Genomic DNA, 22,301 nt, shown 5'->3' with positions numbered 1-22,301 from the left:
ATTTAATAAGAGCTGACACAGCATTTAAGGAAAATAAGAGGTCAGTGTGTCCTCTGATGGGGACAGAAGCCTTGAAAGCACCGCGGGCACTCAGATCTAACAGGGCAAGGGCTGCACACGTGGTATTTCCGTCCCTCTGGGGAGGTTTTAATCCATGTTACAGTTTAGTTGGCACAGTGTTTCCTTCAGAACCTAAACACTACATTAAAGCATTCACATTAATTATCCTAATGTGACAGCACAGCTGAAATATTAAATGCCCCTTTCACAGATGAGAAAATCTATGCCCTGCGGCCAGCGCTGTGGCACAGAGGGTTAAGTCCCTGCTTGCGATGACAGTATCACAATACTGGAGTGTCGTTTCAAGTCCTCGCTGCTCCACTTCTGACTTCTGATCCCGCTTTCTGCTAATGCGCCTGAGAAGGCAGCACAAAATGACCAAAGTACCTAGGCACCTGCCACCCATGCGGGAGACCATGATAGTTCCTGGCTCCTGGCTTTAGTCTGGTCTAGCTCTGGTTGTTATGGCCATTTGGAGAGTGGACCAACAGATGGGAGATGTCTGTCTCTCCCTCTACCTCTCTGCCTTTCAAATTAATAAAAAAAAAAAAAAAAAAAAAAAAAAAAAAAAAAAAAAAACTTTAAAGAAAAAAAAGTATGGCCTATTTTAAATATTGAATATACAAACATTCAATATTTTTTTTTTATTTTTAACTTTTTTTTGACAGGCAGCGTGGACAGTGAGAGAGAGAGAGAGACAGAGAGAAAGGTCTTCCTTTGCCGTTGGTTCACCCTCCAATGGCCGCTGTGGCTGGTGTGCTGCGGCCGGCGCACCGCACTGATCCAATGGCAGGAGCCAGGTGCTTCTCCTGGTCTCCTATGTGGGTGCAGGGCCCAAGCACTTGGGCCATCCTCCACTGCACTCCCTGGCCACAGCAGAGAGTTGGCCTGGAAGAGGGGCAACCGGGACAGAATCCGGCACCCTGACTGGGACTAGAACCCGGTGTGCCGGCGCCGCAGGCAGAGGATTAGCCTATTGAGCTGTGGTGCCGGCCTGAACATTCAATATTTAAATGCCCAAAACTTAATATTAATAACCAATTGTAGGGGCTGGCGCCATGGCGTAGCGGGTAAAGCCACAGCCTGAAGTGCTGGCATCTCACATGGGTGCCGGCTGGAGTCTCGGCTGCTCCACTTCTGATCCAGCTCTCTGCTATGGCCTGGGAAAGCAGTGGAAGATGGCCCAAGTCCTTGGGCCCCTGCGCCCGCCTGGGAGACCTGGAGGAAGCTCCTGAGCTCCTGGTTTCGGATCAGCACAGCTCCGGCCATTGCAGCCATTAGGGAGTGAACCAGCGGATGGAAGACCTCTGTCTCTACCTCTCTCTGTAACTCTTTCAAATAAATAAATTAAAAAAAAAAAAAACAATTTTAATACTCATGAATGAACTTTAATGGGAGCAGTAATAATCCCAAGGGTCCACACTACAGCTTTGACGATGTCCTAGAATCTGGTTCAGTAATGCAAAACTAAGCAAACAGACTCTAATTTGAAGACGTCCATAAGGAAGTGTTAGTAGTAATGTGGATTAGTCCCTTTCTGATGTGGCGTGCATTTCTTAACCAGAGTCCACACCCTTGTCACTAGCAACCGTGACAGACACCAGGGCCTTGGTGCCAACACTCAAAACCCAGAATGCCCTGCACGCCTTCCTGGGTTTTACTGCTCAGACATCACAGACAGGGTCATACCGCATCCGGCCGGCCGTTGGCATCCTTCAGCTCCAGGTAGGGCTTCTTCTTTACCCGGTTGAGATCTTCGTGCAATCCATCTAGAAGAAAGGCTAACAGCTCCTGAGAGTCTTGCTGCTGGTAGCCAGAAAACTGAGGAGCAAAACGTCCCACTTGGGTCTACAACAAAAGTAACTGCATCAGAAGGCAAATTATACGCAGCAGCAGCAAAGTCAGAGGAGAAACTGTCATTAGAAATAGTTCTGTGGGAGTGTGCACTTAGCCGACTCGTTAGCGTGGCCATGGTCCATGTTCCACAGTGGAATGCCTGGGTTGTTCCCTGGCTCTGGCCCTGGACTGCCCCAGCCATGCTCTGGCCACTGCAGGCATTTGTGGGGGTCAATCAGCCAATGGAAACTCTGTCTTCCTCTCAATAAATGAATGGGGGGGGCGACTATTGTGTACAATCATTAAGATGCCAGTGCGGGGCCAGTGCTGTGGCAAAGCGGGTAAAGCTGCCGCCCATGATGCCAACATCTAATACAGATGCTGGTTTGAGACCCCAGCTACTGCACTTCCGATCTAGCTTCCTGCTAATGGCCTGGGGAAGCAGCAAGAGATGGCCCAAGTGCTTGTGCCCCTGCATGCACACGGAAGACCTGGAAGAAGCTCCTGGTTCCTGGCTTCGACCTGGCCCAGCCTTGGCCATTGCAGCCATTTGGGGAGTGAGCCAGCAGATGGAAGATTTCTCTGAGTCTTTTCTCTCTCTAATTCTGCCTTCCAAATACATAAATAAAATCTTTTGGGAAAAAAAAAAAAGATACCTCCCGGTTTGGCCTGGCCCAACCTTAGCTACTATAGTCATTTCGGGAATAAACCAGTGGATGAAGACCTCTGTCTTGATTTCTCTAAGTAAAATAAAAATTAAAAAAAAAAAAAAAAAAAAAACCGCCTGGCGCCAGCACAGAAGTTTCTGAGCCTCCGCAGCCAGGGACAGGCACCGAGGACGCCGAGACTGACGGCGGACAGAGGGGTTGGACAGCATCAGGGCTGAATCGGAATCCCAAAGCGCGACTAAATGAATAGCTCATCACAACACTAAACCTCTCTCCCAGCACAGGAAGAAGGAAGGCGGATCTCAACATACTTTGAACATGCGAGGTGCCACGTGAGTGTCCCTCCCCGACCACATCTGCTTAATGAGCTCCGCGTAGGCCTCTGCAATCTCCCCCTTCATCCCAAGAGGGTTGTCTCTGTTGATTTCAGCCTCGTATTCATCTTTGAGAAAGTAGTCGGTCAGCGGTGCAGTGTTGCTCAGGCACTGAAAGAGAACACGATCCGAGTGGACATTCTGCCCAGAGAGCGGAGGCAAGATGAACCGAGCTCTAAAGCGCCGCCGAGATCAACCCCAGCAAAACGAAGCCTTGGCAGGTTCTCTGAGGGCTCACAGCAGTGAGGCACAGCCTGGTGGAGATGAAAGTGATGGACCACACCACAGCTCCGAGCGCCATGGTCTTGGAGAAACGCACACAAACTGCCTGAGACTTTATCTTTGAAATCAGCTACCTGAGGGCAAAAGTCTTTATTTAATGGAAGATAATATTTTTTAAGATTTTTTTAATAGAAAGGACTGGGAAATTTCAGCATTTCCTAAAAAGCCAAAATATAAATAAGGTAAAGACAGTATATCCCGCTAGAATCAAAAAATTAGGAGGGGAAAAAACAGGAGAACTGCATAGTACAGAGGTCAGTAAGTAGTATTTTAACTTTTCAAATTCAAAACTAAACATTGGGGGCCAGTATTGTGGCACAGTGGGAGAAAGCCCGGACCTGCAGTGCTAGCATCCCATACGAGCGCTGGCTCAAGTCGTAGCTGTTCCATTTCGAAAGCTCCTTGTTGCCAGCGCCGCGGCTCACTAGGCTAATCCTCCACCTTGCGGCGCTGGCACACCGGGTTCTAGTCCCGGTTGGGGCGACGGATTCTGTCCCGGTTGCCCCTCTTCCAGGCCAGCTCTCTGCTGTGGCCAGGGAGTGCAGTGGAGGATGGCCCAAGTGCTTGGGCCCTGTACCCCATGGGAGACCAGGATAAGTACCTGGCTCCTGCCATCGGATCAGCTCGGTGGGCCAGCTGCAGCGTGCCGGCCACGGCAGCCATTGGAGGGTGAACCAACGGCAAAGGAAGACCTTTCTCTCTGTCTCTCTCTCTCTCTCACTGTCCACTCTGCCTGTCAAAAAAATAAAAATATATTAAAAAAAAAAAAAAAGAAAAAGAAAAGAAAAGAAAGCTCCTTGTTAATGCACCTGGGAAAGCAGCAGAGGATGGCCCAAGCCTGCACCCACGTGGGAGACCCCAAAGAAGCTCCTGGCTTCTGGCCTCAGCCGGGCCCAGCCCTAGCCACTGCTGTCATCTGGGGAATGAACCAGCAGATGGAAGACCTCTTTCTTCTCTTTCTCTCTCTCTTCCTACCACTCCCTCTCTCCCCCTCTCTTTAACTCTTTCAAGTAAATAAAATAATTTTGTTTTTGTCAGGTAGAGTTAGACAGTGAGAGAGAGAGAGAGACAGAGAGAAAGGTCTTCCTTCCATTGGCTCACCCCCCAAATGGCTGCCACAGCAGTGTGCTGCGGCTGGCGCACTGTGCCAATCTGAAGGCAGGAGCCAGGTGCTTCTCCTGGTCTCCCATGGGGTGCAGGGCCCAAGCACTTGGGCCATCCTCCACTGCACTCCCGGGCCACAGCAGAGAGCTGGCCTGGAAGAGGGGCAACCGGGACAGAATCCGGTGCCCTAACTGGGACTTGAACCCGGGGTGCCAACAACACAAGGCGGAGGATTAGCCTAGTGAGCCACGGCGCCAGCCAATAAGATAAATTTTTAAAAAAACAAAAAATAGATGGGGAGGCACTGTGGTGTAGCACGTAAAGCTGCCATCTACAGTGCCAGCATTCCATATGGGCGCTAGGTCGAGTCCTGGCTGCTCCACTTCTGATGCAGCTCTCTGCTTTGGTCTGGGAAAGCAGTAGAAGATGGCCCAAGTCCTTGGGCCCCTGCACCTACATGGGAGACGCAGAAGAAGCTCCTGGCTCCTGGCTTCAGATCAGCACAGCTGTGACTGTTGCTGCCACCTGAGGAGTGAACCAGCAGATGGAAGAACTCACTCTCTCTGCCTCTGTCTCTCTGTAACTCTGCATTTCAAATAAGTAAAGAAATCTTTAAAGAAAATATTTAAAATATCTAAGTTTAAAAAAATAAAAAATTAAATATTGGTACTACCTTTTTCTCTGTTAAGATAAGCATACAACTTTATTCTGTTACTATATGACACTGATTAACTTTTCAGGTGTTAAACCAATATAATTCTCTTGGTGCAAACACCATTTGGTTATATGTTATCACTTTTATTTAGGTGTCACTGAATTTGATTTGCTAAAATGTTATTAAGTTGGGGTCAGTGTTGCATTGTAGCAGTTGTAAAGCTGCCACGTGTGATTCAGGCTTCCCACATGGGCGCCAACTGGTGTTCTGGCTGCCCCACTTCCAACCCAGTTCATTGCTAATGGCCTAGATAAAGCAGCAGAAGAGGACCCAAGTGCTTGGTGCTCTGTCACTCATGTGGGAGACCCAGGAGAAGCTCTTGGCTCTTGGCTTCAGCCTGGCCCAACCCCAGCTGTCATGGCCATCTGGGGAATGAACCAGCAAATGGAAGACCTCTCTAACTCTGACCTTCAAATAAATAAATAAATCTTTTAAAAAAAATACATAAAATTGTGTTATTTGTGTCTATTATCATGATATAATCATCTACAATTTTAATTTTTATAAAAAAATTTGAATAAGTAAAAAAAAAAATCTAGAAAGAAATGTGCTAGTGGTAGGCATTTGGCCTAGCAGCTAAGACGCTAGTTAGGATGCCTGCATCCCACATAGATATGCCTGGCTTCAAGTCCCAGGTCCAGCTCCTGATTCCAGCTCCCTGCTAATGTGGATACTGGGAGGTAATCGCTAAAGCAACTGGTCCTGGTCATCAACGTCTAGATTAAGTTCCCAGCTAGCTGCTTCAGCCCCTCCAGCTGTTGTGGGCATTTGAGGAATGAACCTGTGGCTGGGAACTCTTTCTCCATCTATCTCTCCTGTCTCACAAATAAACTGAAAAGGAAAAAAGAAAAATCCTTAACAGATCCTTAACAGATCTTTGTATCAGAGTAAGTTGCTTTGAAAAATGGTCTGAGTTGCCTTGTTCTCTTTTTCTACTCCCTGGAGTTTGCATATGATTGTTATCATTCTTCCTTAAGTCTATGACTACATCAGTCACAAAATCCAGAAAAAGAATTTTCTGTGTTATAAGGCTTTTTTTTTTTTTTTTTTTTTTTTTTTGACAGACAGAGTGGACAGTGAGAGAGAGAGAGAGACAGAGAGAAAGGTCTTCCTTTTGCCGTTGGTTTACGTTCCAATGGCTGCCACAGCTGATGCGCTGCGGCCAGCGCACCACGCTGATCTGAAGGCAGGAGCCAGGTGCTTATCCTGGTCTCCCATGGGGTGCAGGGCCCAAGCACTTGGGCCATCCTCCACTGCACTCCCTGGCCACAGCAGAGAGCTGGCCTGGAAGAGGGGCAACCGGGACAGAATCCAGCGCCCCGACTGGGACTAGAACCCGGTGTGCCGGCGCCACAAGGTGGAGGATTAGCCTAGTGAGCCGCGGCGCCGGCCGTTATAAGGCTTTTAACTACTAAATAAGTTCTTAAGCAAACTCAGGGCTACTGAGAGGTTCTATTTCTTCATCTGCATGTAAGCGTGCTTCCCAAGGCAACCTGTCCATCTCATCTAGGCTCTCTAACAGCATACAAAGGATTTCACATCCTCTAAAACCTACAGGATTTATACATTTCTTAATTCCTGACATTTATCATTTGTATTTTTTCTTTTTCCTTGCTGATCAGTCTTCTTTTTAAGATTTATTTATGGTCAGCGCCGTGGCTCACTAGGCTAATCCTCCGCCTTGTGGCGCTGGTACACCGGGTTCTAGTCCCGGTTGCCCCTCTTCCAGGCCAGCTCTCTGCTGTGGCCCGGGAGTGCAGTGGAGGATGGCCCAAGTGCTTGGGCCCTGCACCCCATGGGAGACCAGGATAAGTACCTGGCTCCTGCCATCGGATCGGCGCGGTGCACTGGTCGCAGAGCGCCGGCCGCGGCGGCCATTGGAGGGTGAACCAACGGCAAAGGAAGACCTTTCTCCCTGTCTCTCTCACTGTCCACTCTGCCTGTCAAAAAAAAAAAAAAAAAAGATTTATTTATTAGAAAGGCAGAATGAGAGAGATCTTTTGTTCACTGATTCATTCCCCAAATAGTCACAACAGTGGGAGAGGGGCGAGGTTGAAGTCAGGAGACTAGAACTCCATCCAGGGATCCCCTGTAGCAGGGGACCACGTCTGTAGGCTGTCTTCAGCTACCTTCCCAGGAACATTAGCAGGGAGCTAGATCTGAGGTGGAGCAGCCAGGACTCGAACTGGTGCCCATATGGGATCAGGTGGTGTAGGTGGCTGCTTAATCCACTGAGTCACAAAGCCAGGCTGATGATCAGTCTTCTTATGGGTTTATCAGTGTTAAGTTTTTTTTCAAAGAATCATGTTTGGTTGCACTTAAATCTGCTTTGTATTTCCTTAATTTCTGTTCTTTTCCTCCCATTTCCACTGGGTTTCATACGTTCTGTTTCTAGCATCCTGTGATGGAAGCTTAACTCATCCAATAAAACTCCAATGCAGAGCTATAAAATTCCTCATTATTATCACCCTTACTCAACAGTCAAGGAAAACTAAGGGTAAAAAGAATTGAGAAAGGGCCAGCATTGTGGTACAGTGGGTTAACATGCCACCTGTTGACACTGCCATGCCCTACGAAGCACTGGTTATGATCCAGCTCCCTGCTAATGTGCCTGGGAAAATAACAGATGATGGACCAGGTACTCAGCCCCTGTTACCCGCATGGGAGACCAGAATGGAGTTCCAGGTTCCTGGCTTCAGCCTGGCCCAGCCCTGGCTGTTGCAGCCACTTGGGGGAGTGAAGATCACTATGCGCTTCAAATAAATCAATCTTAAAAAGACAGAAAGAGCAAGTTGAGAAAACTTATCCATGAAAAGCCAAATCACAAATCTCTTTTCTTTACCACTAAGCAATTTCACAAGTGGAAAACAAAAAAAAGACTTTCAACCAGGCCAGTGCTGTGGTATAATGGGTAGAGTCACCACGTGCGGCATCAGCATCTCACGTGGGTACCAGTTTGTGTCCCAGCTGCTCCACTTTGGATCCAGCTGCCTGCTAATGCACTTGGGAAAGCCGTGGAGGATACCGCAGGTTCCTGGGCCCCAAGAGACATGTGGGAGACCCAGAAGCTCCTGGCTCTAGATCAGCCCAGCTCTAGGCATGCGTCCATTTGGGTAGTAAACCAGTGAATGGAAGATCTGTCTTGCTCACTCTAACTCTGCCTTTCAAATAAATAAATCTTTTTTTTTTTTTTAAATCAACCTTCAAACCCAAGAGTTATCTAATCCTTTTTTTTTTTTTTAAACAAATCTTTTATCCTTCCCCTTATAGTCCCAAAAACTTCTAAGTTAGATTTTAGGTCTTGGAAGGAGGCAGCACTGCGGTGCAGCAGGTTAAGCCACATCTGTGATGCTAGCATCCCATACTGCTGTGCTGGTTGAGTTTAAGCTAGTTCACTTCCCACCCAGCTTCCTACTAACACACTTGGGAAGGCAGCACAAGATGGTCCAAGTACTTTGGTCCCTGCAAGCCATGTGGGAGACTCAGATGGAGTTCCTGGCTTCTGGCTTTGGCCTGGTATAGTCCTGGCTGGGACAGCCATTTAGAAAGTTGAACCAATGAATCAAAACATGTCTTTTCCTGTATTCTGTTGCTCTTTCATAAAATAAAATAAAATAAAATAAAATAAAATAAAATAAAATAAAATAAAATAAAATAAAATAAAATAATAAAATAAAATAAAATAAACACTTTACCAAAAAAGAGTCTGATTTATTCACCAGAGTTCCCATGTATAAATAATTTTGTCTTGCCTTGCTGAAAGAGAATGTCTGACTTTTGCCCTTAGCTTTTTTTCAAGAAAGACTTATTTATTTATTTGAAATTCAGAGTTATACAGAGAGAGAAGGAGAGGCAGAGAGAGGTCTTCAATCCATTGGTTCACTCCCCAGTTGACCTGGCCGCAACGGCCAGAACTGCGCCTATCCAAAGCCAAGAGCCAGAAGCTTCTGTGGGGTCTCCCACATGGGTGCAGGGGCCCAAGGACTTGGTCCATCTTCTACTGCTTTCCCAGGCCATAGCAGAGAGCTGGATTGGAAGAGGAGCAGCTAGGACTCAAACTGGCGCCCATCTGGAATGCTGGCATTGCAGGCGGTGGCTTTACCCACTATGCCATAGCACCAGCCCCACCCTTAGCTTCTGGGAAATCATCTACAGGCCCCTGGAATACTATGCCTGGTAGGACTGTCTCTGTTTGCCTGGAAGGCATTGAGTCATACTGGATGAGGGGTCAGTGCTGTGGCGCAGTGGGTTAACACCCTGGCCTGAAGTGCTGGCATCCTATATGGGTGCCAGTTTGAGACCTGGCTGCTCCACTTCCAATCCAGCTCTCTGCTATGGTCTGGGAAAGCAGTAGAAGATGAACCAAGTCCTTGGGGCCCGCACCCGCGTGGGAGACCCAGAAGAAGCTCCTGGCTCCTGGCTTCGGATCAGCGCAGCTTCGGCCGTTGCGGCCATTTGGGGAGTGAACCAGCAGATGGAAGATTTTTTCTCTCTCTCTCTCTCTCTCTCTCTCTCTGCCTCTCCTCTTTCTGTGTAATTCTGACTTTCAAGTAAATAAATAAATCTTAAAAGAAAAAAAATGATTTCAGGAAGGAATAACTAATCATACTAGTACATCCACTCTACAGGTTAGGGCCCAGCCACTCCAGAACAACCAATAGGGTGAGGGCTTTGGGTCACATGCTATCAGTCTACCTGGGCAATCAAACATGCTTATGTAATGAAGCCTCCAAAAACATTCTGAACAAGGAAGCTTGGGTGAGCTCCACTGAGGGCAGCACTCTGTGCATGTCACTAAGACCAATGCCAGGAAAGTAACGAGCATGATTCCTGATTCTCAGGGGAGAGCAAAGAAGCGCTGCATCTGGAACCCTCCTGGGCTCTGCCGATTCTTCTTCCCTTGGCAGATTTTGATGATAAGTATTAATAGCTTCAAATGAGTTCTATGCACCCCAGCAAATTATCAAACCTGAAGGTGGTCTTGGGAACCCTCAAACATGCAGCTGGTCTGAGAAGTGAGGGCAGGCTTGAGGACTGTGCCCTCTTAACTTTGCAGCTGGATCCTAAATCCTAGAAACCTAGTCTGGCGTGGGGTTTCACGCAGTAAGCAGCCAACGAGTATCTGATGAGTGCATAGATGAGGTTTCAGAGAGAAGATTTAGAAGTTTCTCCAGGAAGGGAAGGGGGTGGGGCAGTTATCCTCAGAGAACGGGTACGCGGCAGTCAGCAGGGCGTAACTCAGCTCGGCCCCAACTCCTCCAAGTTCACCTCATTCTTTAAGAAATCAAAGCAGGCAAGTACTCCAATATTTTCTAAGCAGATCACAGCCGAAGGGTCAACAAAAGGCAAACAAAACACTGGTAAAATCAAACACAGACTGATCAACACGATGCTCTGGCTGCAAACACTGAGGCAGTCATTCTGCACCAACCAGCCGCAGGGGCCCAACAGGAGACCACCGAGGCACTGACAAGACAGGGGCGGGAAGCTCTGAGCGAGGCCCCCAGCACCTCAGCAGCGCACTCCCACCCGAGCCCAGGGCAGACGCCCGTGTTCCCCTCTACCTGCAGAGCGGAGTTCATGAAACAGGTGTTTCCCAGGTTTCCAAGTCCGCAGAGGCCAGGCTGTACGTGAGACGACGGAGGCTCCTGACAACTATAGGAAGCAGAGAAGCCAGATCCACTGGAAAACACAACCAGACCAGCAGGGAAGGTGAGTTCTGCACACACGTCCTAAGGACACCTTTTAGGGCATCAGGGGCTTCTCAAACTCAGGTCTGGTTGAAACTGCACGGTGCACCTTCTCCCTCCTCCCCTCCAGCCTCTGCTCTCCAAGCCCAGGGTGACAGGTTAAGCTAGCAGGTGGCAAGCACCTGAAGGGGCAAGATGTTATTTGAATGTTTTTCTCTCAGGCTTGGCAAATGCTAACTTTGTACCCCTTTGAAGGCTGATGCCAAATCACCGCAGGGAAAAACATTCTGGCTTCCAAGATCAAGAGCTCTGGGCGACCACCGCCCAGCAGGCCACACCGACCCTGGCTGGGCCTGAGCGTTCACATACACTTGTGCCACACTCTCATCTTCCGCCCTGTCTATGGTGTATGGCAGCTGTTCCTGAAAAGCTAGCAGGAAGGATCTCAGACATCCAGAGGGCTAACCGGCCTGGCTGTCCCACAGCCGGGAACGGTCCCCTCCAAGTATTCTGCCCACCAGATCAACCCATCCCTCAGACGCGAATGCAGGGACCCGAGACCACTGCTGACTGAAGCCGTGTGGAGGACCCAGCCTGCAGGAAGACAAGCAGCGGGAGTCAGAAGCAGGAGGACACTGCACGGCAGTAGGAAACGCACTGAGAAGCCACATGCAGCACACTTCCGGGGAAACTCCCACCCACCTATGCTTAGTGCAGCGGCCAGTGAGCTCCCCAGGGACAGGCCGGGGAAGGACTCAGGAAAAGGAAGCAAAAGGAAAGGGGCCTGCTCTTACCCCCTGCTGACACCGGAACTGTGCATCCCAGAGGTGTTAGTGCTATCACCATTTGCAATGGGAGAGGCAGACACTGAGGAATAGGGACTTGCTGATGATTTTGGAGAGGTAGTAAAATTTCTGCTAGGCGCAGTGTTTGATCTAGGGAAGAGAAGCAGAAACAATGCTACTGACTTTTTGCAAGAAGTAAACCCTACTTTATGCTTAGGTCCCTTTTCAAGAAGTAAACATTTTCTGTAATCAGTCAAAATAAATTGTAGGGACTGCTGTTGTGGCACAGAGGGTTAAGCTACCACTTGGGACACACATCCCTATCAGAGTACCAATTCTAGACTTGGATGTGCAGATTCCAACCCAGATCCATGCTAATGCACCTGGGAGGCAGTGGATGATGGCCTAAGTCCTTGAGACCCAGATGGAATGTTTGGCTTCTAGCCTCAGCCTAACCTAGCCCAGGCCTAGCTGTTGCAGTCATTTTGGGAGTAAATCAGCAGATGGAAGACATGAGCGTGTATACATGTGTGTGTCACTTTGCCTTTCAGATAAATATTCAGAAAAAAAAAAAAAAAAAAGGCCAGCCAATTGGACCTGAGACATCCGCATCCCATATCAGAGTGTCCTGGTTTGAGTCCAGCTCTGCTCTACTCCCAATTCTGAATCCGTCTCCCTGTGAATGCTCACCCTGGGAGGCAGCAGGTGATGGCTCAAATACTTGGGAGACTTGGATTAAGTTCCCTATCCCGAGCATTTGGGGGAATGAACCAGGAGATGGAAGGTGTCTCTGGCTCTAAAATAAAATAAGCAAAAATTTTGAAAAAATAAATTACAAAAAGCTTGAGAAGAGTGAAGCAATTACTTGGTCTTCCTGCCTCAGTAGAGCACAGGGTCATATGCTGAATCTTTCACTGTGATACAACCACAGGCATCCATGTTTGATTTATTATTCATAAACTCACTACCTTTTCAAGTTACTAGTAAAAGGCATTGAAAAATGGCACTAAGAGATGGCTTTCCTCAAAAATGTTTGATGAAAAATAAAAGCTAGCTGTAAAGACAGTAAAGCAGGAACAGCTGGTGCTGTGCCGCAGCAGGTTAAAGCCCAGGCCTTCAGCGCTGGCATCCCATGTGAGCACTGGTTCTAGTTCCAGCTGCTCCACTTCCCATCCAGCTCCCTGCTAATGCACCTGGGAAAGCAGCAGAAAATGACCTAAGCCCTTGAGCGCCTGCACCCATTTGGGAGACCTGGAAGAAGCTCCTGGCTCCTGGCTTCGAATCGGCCCAGCTCCAGCTGTTGCAGCCATTTGGGGAATGAACCAGCGGATGGAGGACCTCTCTCACTCTCTCTGTCTCTACCTCTCTCTGTAACTTTTTCAAATAGATAAAATAAATCTTTAAAAAAGTAACAAAAAAAAAAAAAACAAACAAAAAAAGAGATCAATTTAAAAAAAAAGACATTAAAGCAGGAAAATGTTAATTTGGTTTCACTTTGCCATTCTTCTTTTTTTCTTCAAATTTGCTAAACACAAATTACACTTCTGTTTCATGTTTCAGTATCTTTCAAACTCCTTATTTCAAATTTGTTCCTATTTCCACATATATTAATTCAAGCACTAATTGCCCAAATGAAATTGTAATCAATTTTATTGATCTTCTATTTAAAATCTGTTTAAGAACCTACAAAAGAAAGTGAATCTTCCTAGCACAGTGTCCAACCTAATGGGATATGATCACAACCAGGGTTTCCTGAGAGGCAAGCACATGGCAGCAAAGATAACGTATGACCCTGTGTCCGCATCAGCAGCTGGCAGACATCAGGAAATTATCCAGGGGGCCTAAGCAGGCGTCAGGAACTGGGTTCTACCCAAATCTGAAGTCACAGCAAAAGAGAGGGCAAGAGGACGCCCCCAGCCTCTCCTTCCCATAGGGAAATGTCCTCTCTTTAATTGAGAGGTGCATTTCTTGCTCAGTCTCTTCCTCACACCACAAAGGAGCCCAAGAATTCAGGCAGCCACAGAACGAGCCCTCATGAGAGCAGAGCATGCACGCTGCTACCACACGGGAGCTCAAGCACACACTTCAGACCTATCCACAATGACAGGAGTCCCCGCCACCTCCGTGGCAGCAAAGTCTGCTCCCCACGGCCGAGCAGCCATGGCAGTCTCAGGAGAGTGAAACACACGTTCCGGCATCTGACACTGCCTGCTAAAGGCAGTGAGCTAAAGGCAGGAATACAATCCATGACCCCCATGAAGGTGGAAAGAACCTAGTTACAAGGCTCAGCATTGTGGTGTGGCAGGGTAAAACCACTGCCCTGAAATGTGGATATCCCATATGGGCGCCAGTTTGTGTCCCAGCCGCTCCACTTCTCATCCAGCTGCCTGCTAATGGCCTGGGAAAGCAGGGGAAGATGGCCCAAGTGTTTAAGGCTCTGCCATTCATGTGGGAGACCCAGATGAAGCTCCTGGCTCCTGGCTTCAGCCTGGCCCAGCCCTGGCTGCTGTGGCCATTTGGGTGATTCAGCAAGCAGATGGAAGATCTTCTGCCTCTCACCACCCCCCTTTCAAATAAATAAGTCAGTCTTTAAAAAAAAATCACTGGAGCCCTCACCAGTGCTTCCCAGGATCCACAGTCAGGAGCCAGGGCAGGGTACAGAACCCAGGCACTTCGTGGCTAGGCTAAACATCCACCTCAGTGTTCCTCCCATTTTAACCTTCCTATCTTCCTTGATAGATAACATATTACAGATAATATGTACTTTTTTTTCAAAAATCTGACCTGAGAGTTTGTCTTCTGATGAGTGAGCTTAACAAACCTACATTTGTATTTTACAGGTGCACTTAGCTTAGACTCCTTACTTCATGCTTTTTAAACATTTTTAATTTTTTACTAGTTTTTTTTTTTTTTTTTTCCTTTCTTTCTTGCCTTCCACTAACCATTCGCAGGTGCAGCAATTTGCTACCTGCTTCAAGATGGCTAGTCCTTTCTTCAGGACAGTGTTTGGCATAGGGATTAAAACCTCATGGAGGGGGCCAGTGCTGTGGTGCAGCGGTTCAAGCCCTGGCTGCTCCACTTCTGATCAGATCTCTGCTATGACCTGGGAAAGCAGAAGATGACCCGAATCGTTCTTTATTTATTTGACAGAGTTACACAGAGAAAGAGAGGCAGAGGCAGGGAGAGAGAGGGAGAAAGAGAGGTCCTCCATAAGCTGGTTCACTCCCCAGATGGCCGCAACGACCGGAGCTGCACCTATCCAAAGCCAGGAGCCAAGAGCTTCTTCCAGGTCTCCCACATGGGTGCAGGGCCCAAGGATTTGCGCCGTCTTCCACTGCTTTCCCAGGCCGTAGCAGAGAGCTGGATAGGAAGAAGAGCAGCTGGGACTTGAACTGGCGCCTATATGGATGCCAGCACTGCAGGCGGCAGCTTTACCCACTACGCCACAGCGCCGGCCCCAGGAGATGTTTTTTAAAGGAAATCTGTGTCCTACTCCCCAACCACAGCTATCAGCTCACAAGTATAATTCCCGAAGCTCTAGCAGTCACTAGACCATAAAGTGGCCACCTGTGATGCAGAAACCACACACAACAGAGCAACAAGACGAAGCAACTCATTTCTAATCATGCACGAAGCTGCTGCTACAGTACTGCATTACCTGTCTCCAAAATTCTTATTCTTTTTTTAAAGATTAATTTATTAATTTGAAAGACAGTGTTGGGGCTGACGTAGTGGGCAAAGCCGCCGCTGGCAGAGCCAGCATCCAATATGGGGGCCAGTTCGAGTCCCAGATGCTCCGGTTCCGATCCAGCTCTCTGCTGTGGCCTGGGAGAGCAATAGAAGATGGCCCAAGTCCTTGGGCCCCTGCACCCAAGTGGGAGACCTGGAAGAAGCTCCTGGCTCCTTGCTTCACATTGTAGGGGGCAGCTTTCCCATCAAAGCACATCAAGCTTTGTAACAACAGAATCATAGAGTACACCTGCTTTGTGTCCAGTGTCTGTCATTCAACATTGACCACAAGACTCAACAAGGATTCTATGCATTGCTGTATGGAGGTCCACTGGGCGGACACACGTCATTCTCTCTCTGTAATCAAATCTAATCCGAGGGTGGAGATTTGAGTTAGTTCCGATGTTTGTGACTATGACATACAATGTTGTCGCAAACATCCTTTAAGTGAACATGGGCTGTATTTATCTTGGTGGTTTCCCTAGGAGTGGGGTGGATGAGTTGTAGAATATGCATATAATTCTACCTTTTTTGTTTCCTTTAAGAAAGTTATACTTATTTATTTGAAAGGCAGAGTAACAGAGACAGATTTTCCATCCGCTGGCTCACTCCCCAAATGGCCACAACAGACAGGGCCAGGCCAGGCTGAAGCAATGAGCCTGGAACTCCATTGCAGCCCATCCACACGTGCAGGGGCCCAAAGACTTGGGTCATCTTTCACAGCTTTCCCAGGCACATTAGTGGGAGCTGGACTGGAAGTGGAGCAGCCAGAATTTGAACCCATGCCCATATGGGATGCCAACATCGCAGGCGGCAGCAGTGTGCCACAACGCCCATCTCCATGTGCCTCTTTCTCTATCAGGCTCTTGTTCTTGACTTGTGTTTCTTTGAAATTCTGGATCTAAGTATCTTCTTTCACTCTGTGGTCTGCCTTTTTACTCTCTAATAAACAGAAGTCCTTAATTTAAAATTAAACACTCCCGCCTCTGAAGTCTGCAGTGCTGTTTCTTGAGGAAGAATTCTTTCTTCCAAAGCCCTCCCTTGTACCCTTGTATCTCCAGCAGGAACGTCTTCCAAGAGGTTTTCAAAGAGAAGCGGAAAACCTCACCAAGTAAAAATGGCTTCATCTTTACATTTAGTTAATAGCTTAACAGGCTAGAAACTTCTAAAGTCCTTTGGAGCCTGAAAAGTTACCAGATTTACAGTTCCTATTTAGGTTTGCTATTACTCTGCTTCTTATTCCTTTATAAGTGACTTTTTCTTTCAAAATAAACGGCAATTTTCTCTTCATCTTTGTTGTTAGTTTCAATTTCATCTTTCTGTCTAGATGTATGCTTAATTTTTCTACCATGCTTGGCACTCTTCAAATTTGAAATCTTTTATCTTTTGTGATTTCTGAGAAATTCTCAGTACCTCTTTCTTTTAACCTCTTCTTCCCCAGGCCCATCCTCCTCTCTATTTCTTAGACCCCTACTAAATGGATTTTGACACTTCCAGACAACACATGGTGAAGCGCTGCTTTATATAGACATTTGGTCAAGAACAGACTGCAGACTTGACAGTGGTCCCACACAATGTATCACTTAGGGGGGCCAGTACTGTGGAACCGAGGAGTTAAGCTGCTGGACGTGATGCTGGCATCCCACACGAGCGTGGATGCAAGTCCTAGCTGCTCCACTTCCACTCCAGCTCCCAGTTAATGCACCTGGGAAAGCAACAGTGCTTGGGCTCCTGCCACACATGTGGGAAACCAGAACGGAGTTCCAAGCTCTTGGCTTCAGCCTGCCCCAGCCCAGGCTACTATGGCCATCTGGGTGAGTGCATCAGCAAATGGAAGGTCTCTCTCTAACTGCCTTTCAAATAATCTTTTCTAAAAAAATGATTATACTTCTTAGTAACATTACAGCCATCTTGTAGAAGTGCGCTAGCTCTGATAGCAGTAACAAAATCAATGTATTTCTCAGATTGTATCCAGGCATGAAACAACTCATATGACTGTATATGAACATTGATATATGGACATACTCCATCGCGTAATCGTATCTCCCACATCTTTATCCCTTCATGAAGCCTTCTGCAAGTCTTTCTGACAGTCCAACTCTTTCACTATCTTTAGTTATTCAACTCATTCCATTCTGCTGCTCAGCCCATCCAGCCCCTGAACTATTTCCAAGCATATTCTTGTTCCTGTTTTATGTACCCATTTCCTCTTTTTCTTCAGGATATTCCTGTTAAACTGCCAGGAGCATGGATTCTGCTCCAAGAGCTCAGGCTGCCAACTGTCCTTTTCCATTACGCTCACTACTCTTGTCAATTTCTCATTCTGGCTCCCTGTGAGATGTTCCCCAGCAGGATGGCACTGCTCCTACATTCATGGCACCCTTCCCAACTCCCCTAGAGGCAAAGCTAGCAGCTCTGGCTCACAAGGACCAGGGGGGCTTCCCTCCTCACCTCCCAAGCCTGGTCCTGCCCATATTCCTATCATCCTCCTGGCTCCAGCCACAACCACGCCCTGCTGGTCTTTCAACCAGACCTACTTCCGCCTCAGGATTCAGCAGGCACTGTCACTTCTGCTTACCATGCTACTATTCCCAATAAGCACCCCACTCACTGCCAACGCCCTCACCTCTTTCATGACCACATTCAACAGACAGCACAGGGGGCTTCTGCATCACTCCATTTAAATCTGCCCCCTCCCCCTTCCCCAAGCCCAAGACTTGCTAATTCTCATCTATGATTTTTATCTTACAGTGCTGAGAAATAAATCACAGGACACATTTTTTTAAATTCATCTGTTTTCCATTCCTTGAGATTGTATTTTCTTTATTATTGATGCCTAGTACCTACAACAATGTATGACACTGTGTATGGGGGGAAGGAAACCTGCCTCAAGATTCCCACTCTGAGCTCACTCCCCATTGGCTACACCGTACCAGGAGATTCTTAACTTTCAGGAAAGCTCAATAAGGCTCTGCTCTTTTCCAAAAAGTGTGTCCCTTCACTGAAATATCAGGCCTCAGGGGGTGGCAATGATGGGAAAAGCAATGCTGAGAAGTCAAAAAGACACAACTAAAATGGTCTTCCCTGGTCAGCACACCCAGCCCTCTTCTGCTCTAAGGTCATCAACTCAGAGACTAGAATTCAACTACCTTCTGCCTCCCCGGGGGTTACCTCGGTTTTATCTATGTGTTTGTCTTTTGAGAGACAAAGACAGAGTGAGCTCCCCTCCGCTGGTCATCCCTCACATGTCCACCATGACTGGGGCTGGACCAGGCTAAAGCCAGGAGCAGAGAACTCTATCCAGGTCTCCCACATGGGTGGCAGGAACCCAAGTACCTCAGCCAGCGCCTGCTGCCTATCAGGATCTGTTTCAGCAAGAAGCCACAATCAGGAACCAACGCTGGGGATCAATCCCCGGTATTCCAATGTGACATGTGGGTGTCTTTACCGGCATCTAATCACGAGGCTAAACACTTGGCCCTCATAGTTCTTGTTTTCTCTCACTTGTGTGGCATTTCCAGTTTCAAGAAGGGAGTTGGCTGCCACAAATTATCAAGAATTCCATGGTGACACAAATTATCTACAGTTCAGGAGCTCAGAAGTCGGAATGGCTCTGAGCTAAAACTGGGGAGTTGGCAGAGGTGCATTCCTTTACGAAGGCTTTAAGGACTTCCAGAGGCTGCTCACATTCCTTGACTCATGGCCTCTGTAATCCTTGTCTCACCACGCTGACTCTGCTGCCTCCCAGGGTGTGCATTAGCAGGAAGCTGAAATTAGAAGCAGAGCTGAGACGCGAACCCAGGCACTGTGATATGGATGCAGGCCTCCCAAGCAGATTCTCACTCACTGGGTCAAAGCCCTGACCTTAGGGTTTCTTTAACTGGAGTCCAGCTCTGGGTTTCAGGGGTTCTGTAAATCCTTGAAACAACCTGCACAATGTTTTGTGCCTTTGTGAATATGTTTCAAGAGACAGAGTTCTCCCAGTTCTCAAGTTACATGTGAGCCTATCACTACATAAAGGTCTCAGACCAAGGCCTGAGTGAGGGAAGAGAGCAGAGCCCAGCACTGTCCCTCTGTCTGCTGTAACACAGACGGCCTTCTCCAGCTTACATCATCAGGAAAACGGATCATCATCTGTTTTTCTCCCCGTCTAAGACTATGCATAATTCCACATATCACAGGAATATGTCCTAAGATAGATATGCCTAGAGTCCGCGTTAGAAGTTGAGCAGTTTTCCTGGCAAGTTCCAAGGGCAACAGCGAGTAATGGACCACTGGGTGGCGTAGGGTGGGATGAAACTATCACTCCGAAATCCTATGTGATCCCTGCATTAGGCCTCCAGTGTTCCGCCACGCCTCCAACTGCAGTGGGAGGGAATAAAAAGGGCTCGGCAGAGACAAAGCCCCTTCCTGACAGAGCAGCAACCTCCAGTGCGAGCCCTTCTCTCCCTTCCCTTGTTCTCAAGGAGGGGGCTCACCGCCATCGCCATGCTGAGACACGGACAGGCTGCCACAAGCTGTTCACTGCTAAGGGCCAGGGTCTTCATCTAGGATTACAGGCTCCAGACTAGAAACTGAGAACGGTTTTCTTTTTTGCCTGATTCAGAACAATTTTTCTTAACACTAGTACCTGCCTTAGGCAAGAATGAACCAGTTACAGTTGTAAGCCCAGCCACAGGGGTGATAAGGTTCACTTACTTTGACTGCAGGGTCTGCCTGGGCCATGTGCCATCTTCATTCTGGGGCTCAATTACTAGCACCTGAGGGAAAGGGGAAAGGAAATGAGGCTAGCACAGACCATCCCACCTCTGACATGCTTCAGCCAGGGGCATCTGGCACACACCCTGGGCAGAGCTGCCTTCCGCGGCTGGGCCTGGACCTCCTACCTGGCCCTGGTAGAGCCCAGCATCCTGCACGGTGTTGTCTAGCTTGCTCAGCTGTTCATAGGTGTTGCTCATATATTTGTTCCAGAGTCGCGTCTCACGCTCCGCCGGGATGTTGAATAGCTTCCGCATCTCCTTCTCGATGGTCGCTAGAGACAGACAAACGTCACTCAGGGCTCTCTCCAGGTACAAGGCTAACAGCGGTGATGGCAAACTAAAGTTCATGCTACCTCCTGTTCAGATGTTTATGTTTTAGAAGTTCTGACTGACGTCAGCCCTCTCCTAAGGCCAGTGACCTTCCAGGGACCTCCTGTGGCACTCACACACCCAGAAACGTCCCCTAAGCCTCTTCTCTGAAGATGTGGCTCCCTGACACACCACGAGTAATGGGGGGCGGGGGGGGGGGGGATCAGAGAGGGAGTTAAGACAGCTCTGTCACTTTCTTGCTGAGATGTTTCTAAATAAAGTTACTAACTTCTCTGACTCTTCGTTGCTTAATCTTTATCATCATATGGCAAATGGGCAAAGATCATACCTGCTGTCCTTCAGAACCTGATTCCCAAGCTTGAGGAACAGGCTCCTAGGTCAGGACTGGCAGCCACAGCCCAAAAGTCTAAAGAGGGCACCCCAACGTCCCTTCCACCCGCCACAATGTCCTGCAGTCTCTCCCCACACCCCAGGACCCCGCTCTGCTGCTCACCAATGGTGTCTGCCTTGCTGAAATGGCAACTCAGCACATTCGTGGGGTCACTGTTCTCACAAAGCTTCAGTTCCAGCAAATACACCTCCACTTTGCAGTGCTTGACAAACAGGCCATGCTCCACAACCTGGAACAGGCAGGGGAGGGAGCAGGGACTGGATGCAAGGGCAGTCCAGGAAGCAGCGTGTTTCATCAACAGCAAAAAGCAGGTACTTCATGAAATCACTTTCCTTCAATGCTCAGCAGACTAGAAGTAGTTTTTGTTTGTTTAGTTTTAAATTTGAGAGACCAGAAAAAACAACTGAGAGGAAAGGGGAACAGATAGAGAGCTCCCACCCACCGGTTCACTCTCCAAATACCCACAGTCACCTGGCTGGTACTAAGACTGAATCCTGGAGCTCGGTCCCCCATGTTGGGGGACAGGACGGGCACCTTGATCAGCACATTAACTGATAAGCTAAACATCTCCCCCAGAAGTACAAAGTTTTAAAGCCTTCAGCACCTACCCCAGGAGTCTAAAAATCTCGTTCCAGGTAGTAGCATGTAACATAGTGGTTCAAGCAAGTCTCAGTTCTGGTTCCTGACCCCAGCTTCCTGCTAACGCAGACCCTGGGAGAGAGCAGCAATAGCTCAAGTAATTGGGTTCCTGCCACCGACGTGGGAGACCTGGATTGCATTCTCGGCTCCCAGCTTTGGCCCTACACCAGCTCTGGCCACTGGGTGGGAGCTCTTTATATATAAGTATGTCTCTCAAATAAATTAAAAACCTTTCTTCCATACTTTCAGCGCCAGTGAAAGGCACCTCGACGGAACCAGAGACAACCCTTTCCTCACTGGATTTAACGCGATACCAGGGCTCCCAGGCAGGTCTCAAGAAGTCTTCTTTGAACAGAGAAGTCTTGTTTTTTTTTTTACTTTTCTGTGTTTTTGTTTGTTTGTATTTATTTATTTATTTGAAAGAGTTACAGAGAAAGAGAGGGAGACAAGAGCGGTTTTCCATCCATTGGTTCACACCCCAAGTGGCCTCAATGGCTAGGAATGAGCCAGGCCCAAGCCAGGGGCCAGGAGCTTCATCAGGGTCTCCCACGTGGGTGGCATGGGCCCAAGCACTTGGGTCATCTTCAGCTGCTTTTCCCACGGAGAAAGGCAGGGAAATGGGTCAGAAGCAAAGCACCAGGACTGGAACTGACACCCATATGGGATTACCAGTGTTGTGGGTGGTAGCTTTACCTGCTACGCCACAACATCAGCCCCAGAAAGGTCTTATTTAAGACTTGCAAGGGGCCAGCGCTGTGGCACAGTGGGTTAACACCCTGGCCTGGAGCGCCGGCATCCGATATGGGTGCCGGTTCGAGATCTGGCTGCTCTACTTCCAATCCAGCTCCCTGCTATGGCCTGGGAAAGCAGTAGAAGATGGCCCAAGTCCTTGGGCCCCTGCACCCGTGTGGGAGACCTGGAGGAAGCACCTGGCTCCT

General features: G+C 48.2%; 1 protein-coding gene across 2 annotated transcripts in view; it reads right to left on the bottom strand.

Moving 5' to 3' along the window:
- USP4 (ubiquitin specific peptidase 4) overlaps positions 1–22,301 on the bottom strand; it is a 47,868-nt gene that overhangs the window by 17,263 nt on the left and 8,304 nt on the right. Inside the window, exons 4-10 of one of the 2 annotated variants that reach the window (XM_051851635.3) lie at positions 20,827–20,953; positions 20,130–20,275; positions 19,942–20,003; positions 11,524–11,664; positions 10,604–10,721; positions 2,876–3,049; positions 1,750–1,908 (exon numbers count right to left, since the gene is read on the bottom strand). In XM_051851635.3, coding sequence (XP_051707595.1) covers positions 1,750–1,908; positions 2,876–3,049; positions 10,604–10,721; positions 11,524–11,664; positions 19,942–20,003; positions 20,130–20,275; positions 20,827–20,953 — 927 coding nt within the window. The remainder of the gene's footprint in view (positions 1–1,749; positions 1,909–2,875; positions 3,050–10,603; positions 10,722–11,523; positions 11,665–19,941; positions 20,004–20,129; positions 20,276–20,826; positions 20,954–22,301) is intronic. The other variant, XM_051851636.3, reaches the window with a different exon arrangement.

The sequence above is a fragment of the Oryctolagus cuniculus genome, chromosome 10, assembly GCF_051225735.1.
Source record: "Oryctolagus cuniculus isolate XC-2025 breed Fujian yellow rabbit chromosome 10, ASM5122573v1, whole genome shotgun sequence".
Lineage (NCBI taxonomy): Eukaryota > Metazoa > Chordata > Mammalia > Lagomorpha > Leporidae > Oryctolagus > Oryctolagus cuniculus.
Note: the sequence above shows the minus strand (reverse complement) of the source record. Positions and strands in the feature narration are given on the sequence as shown.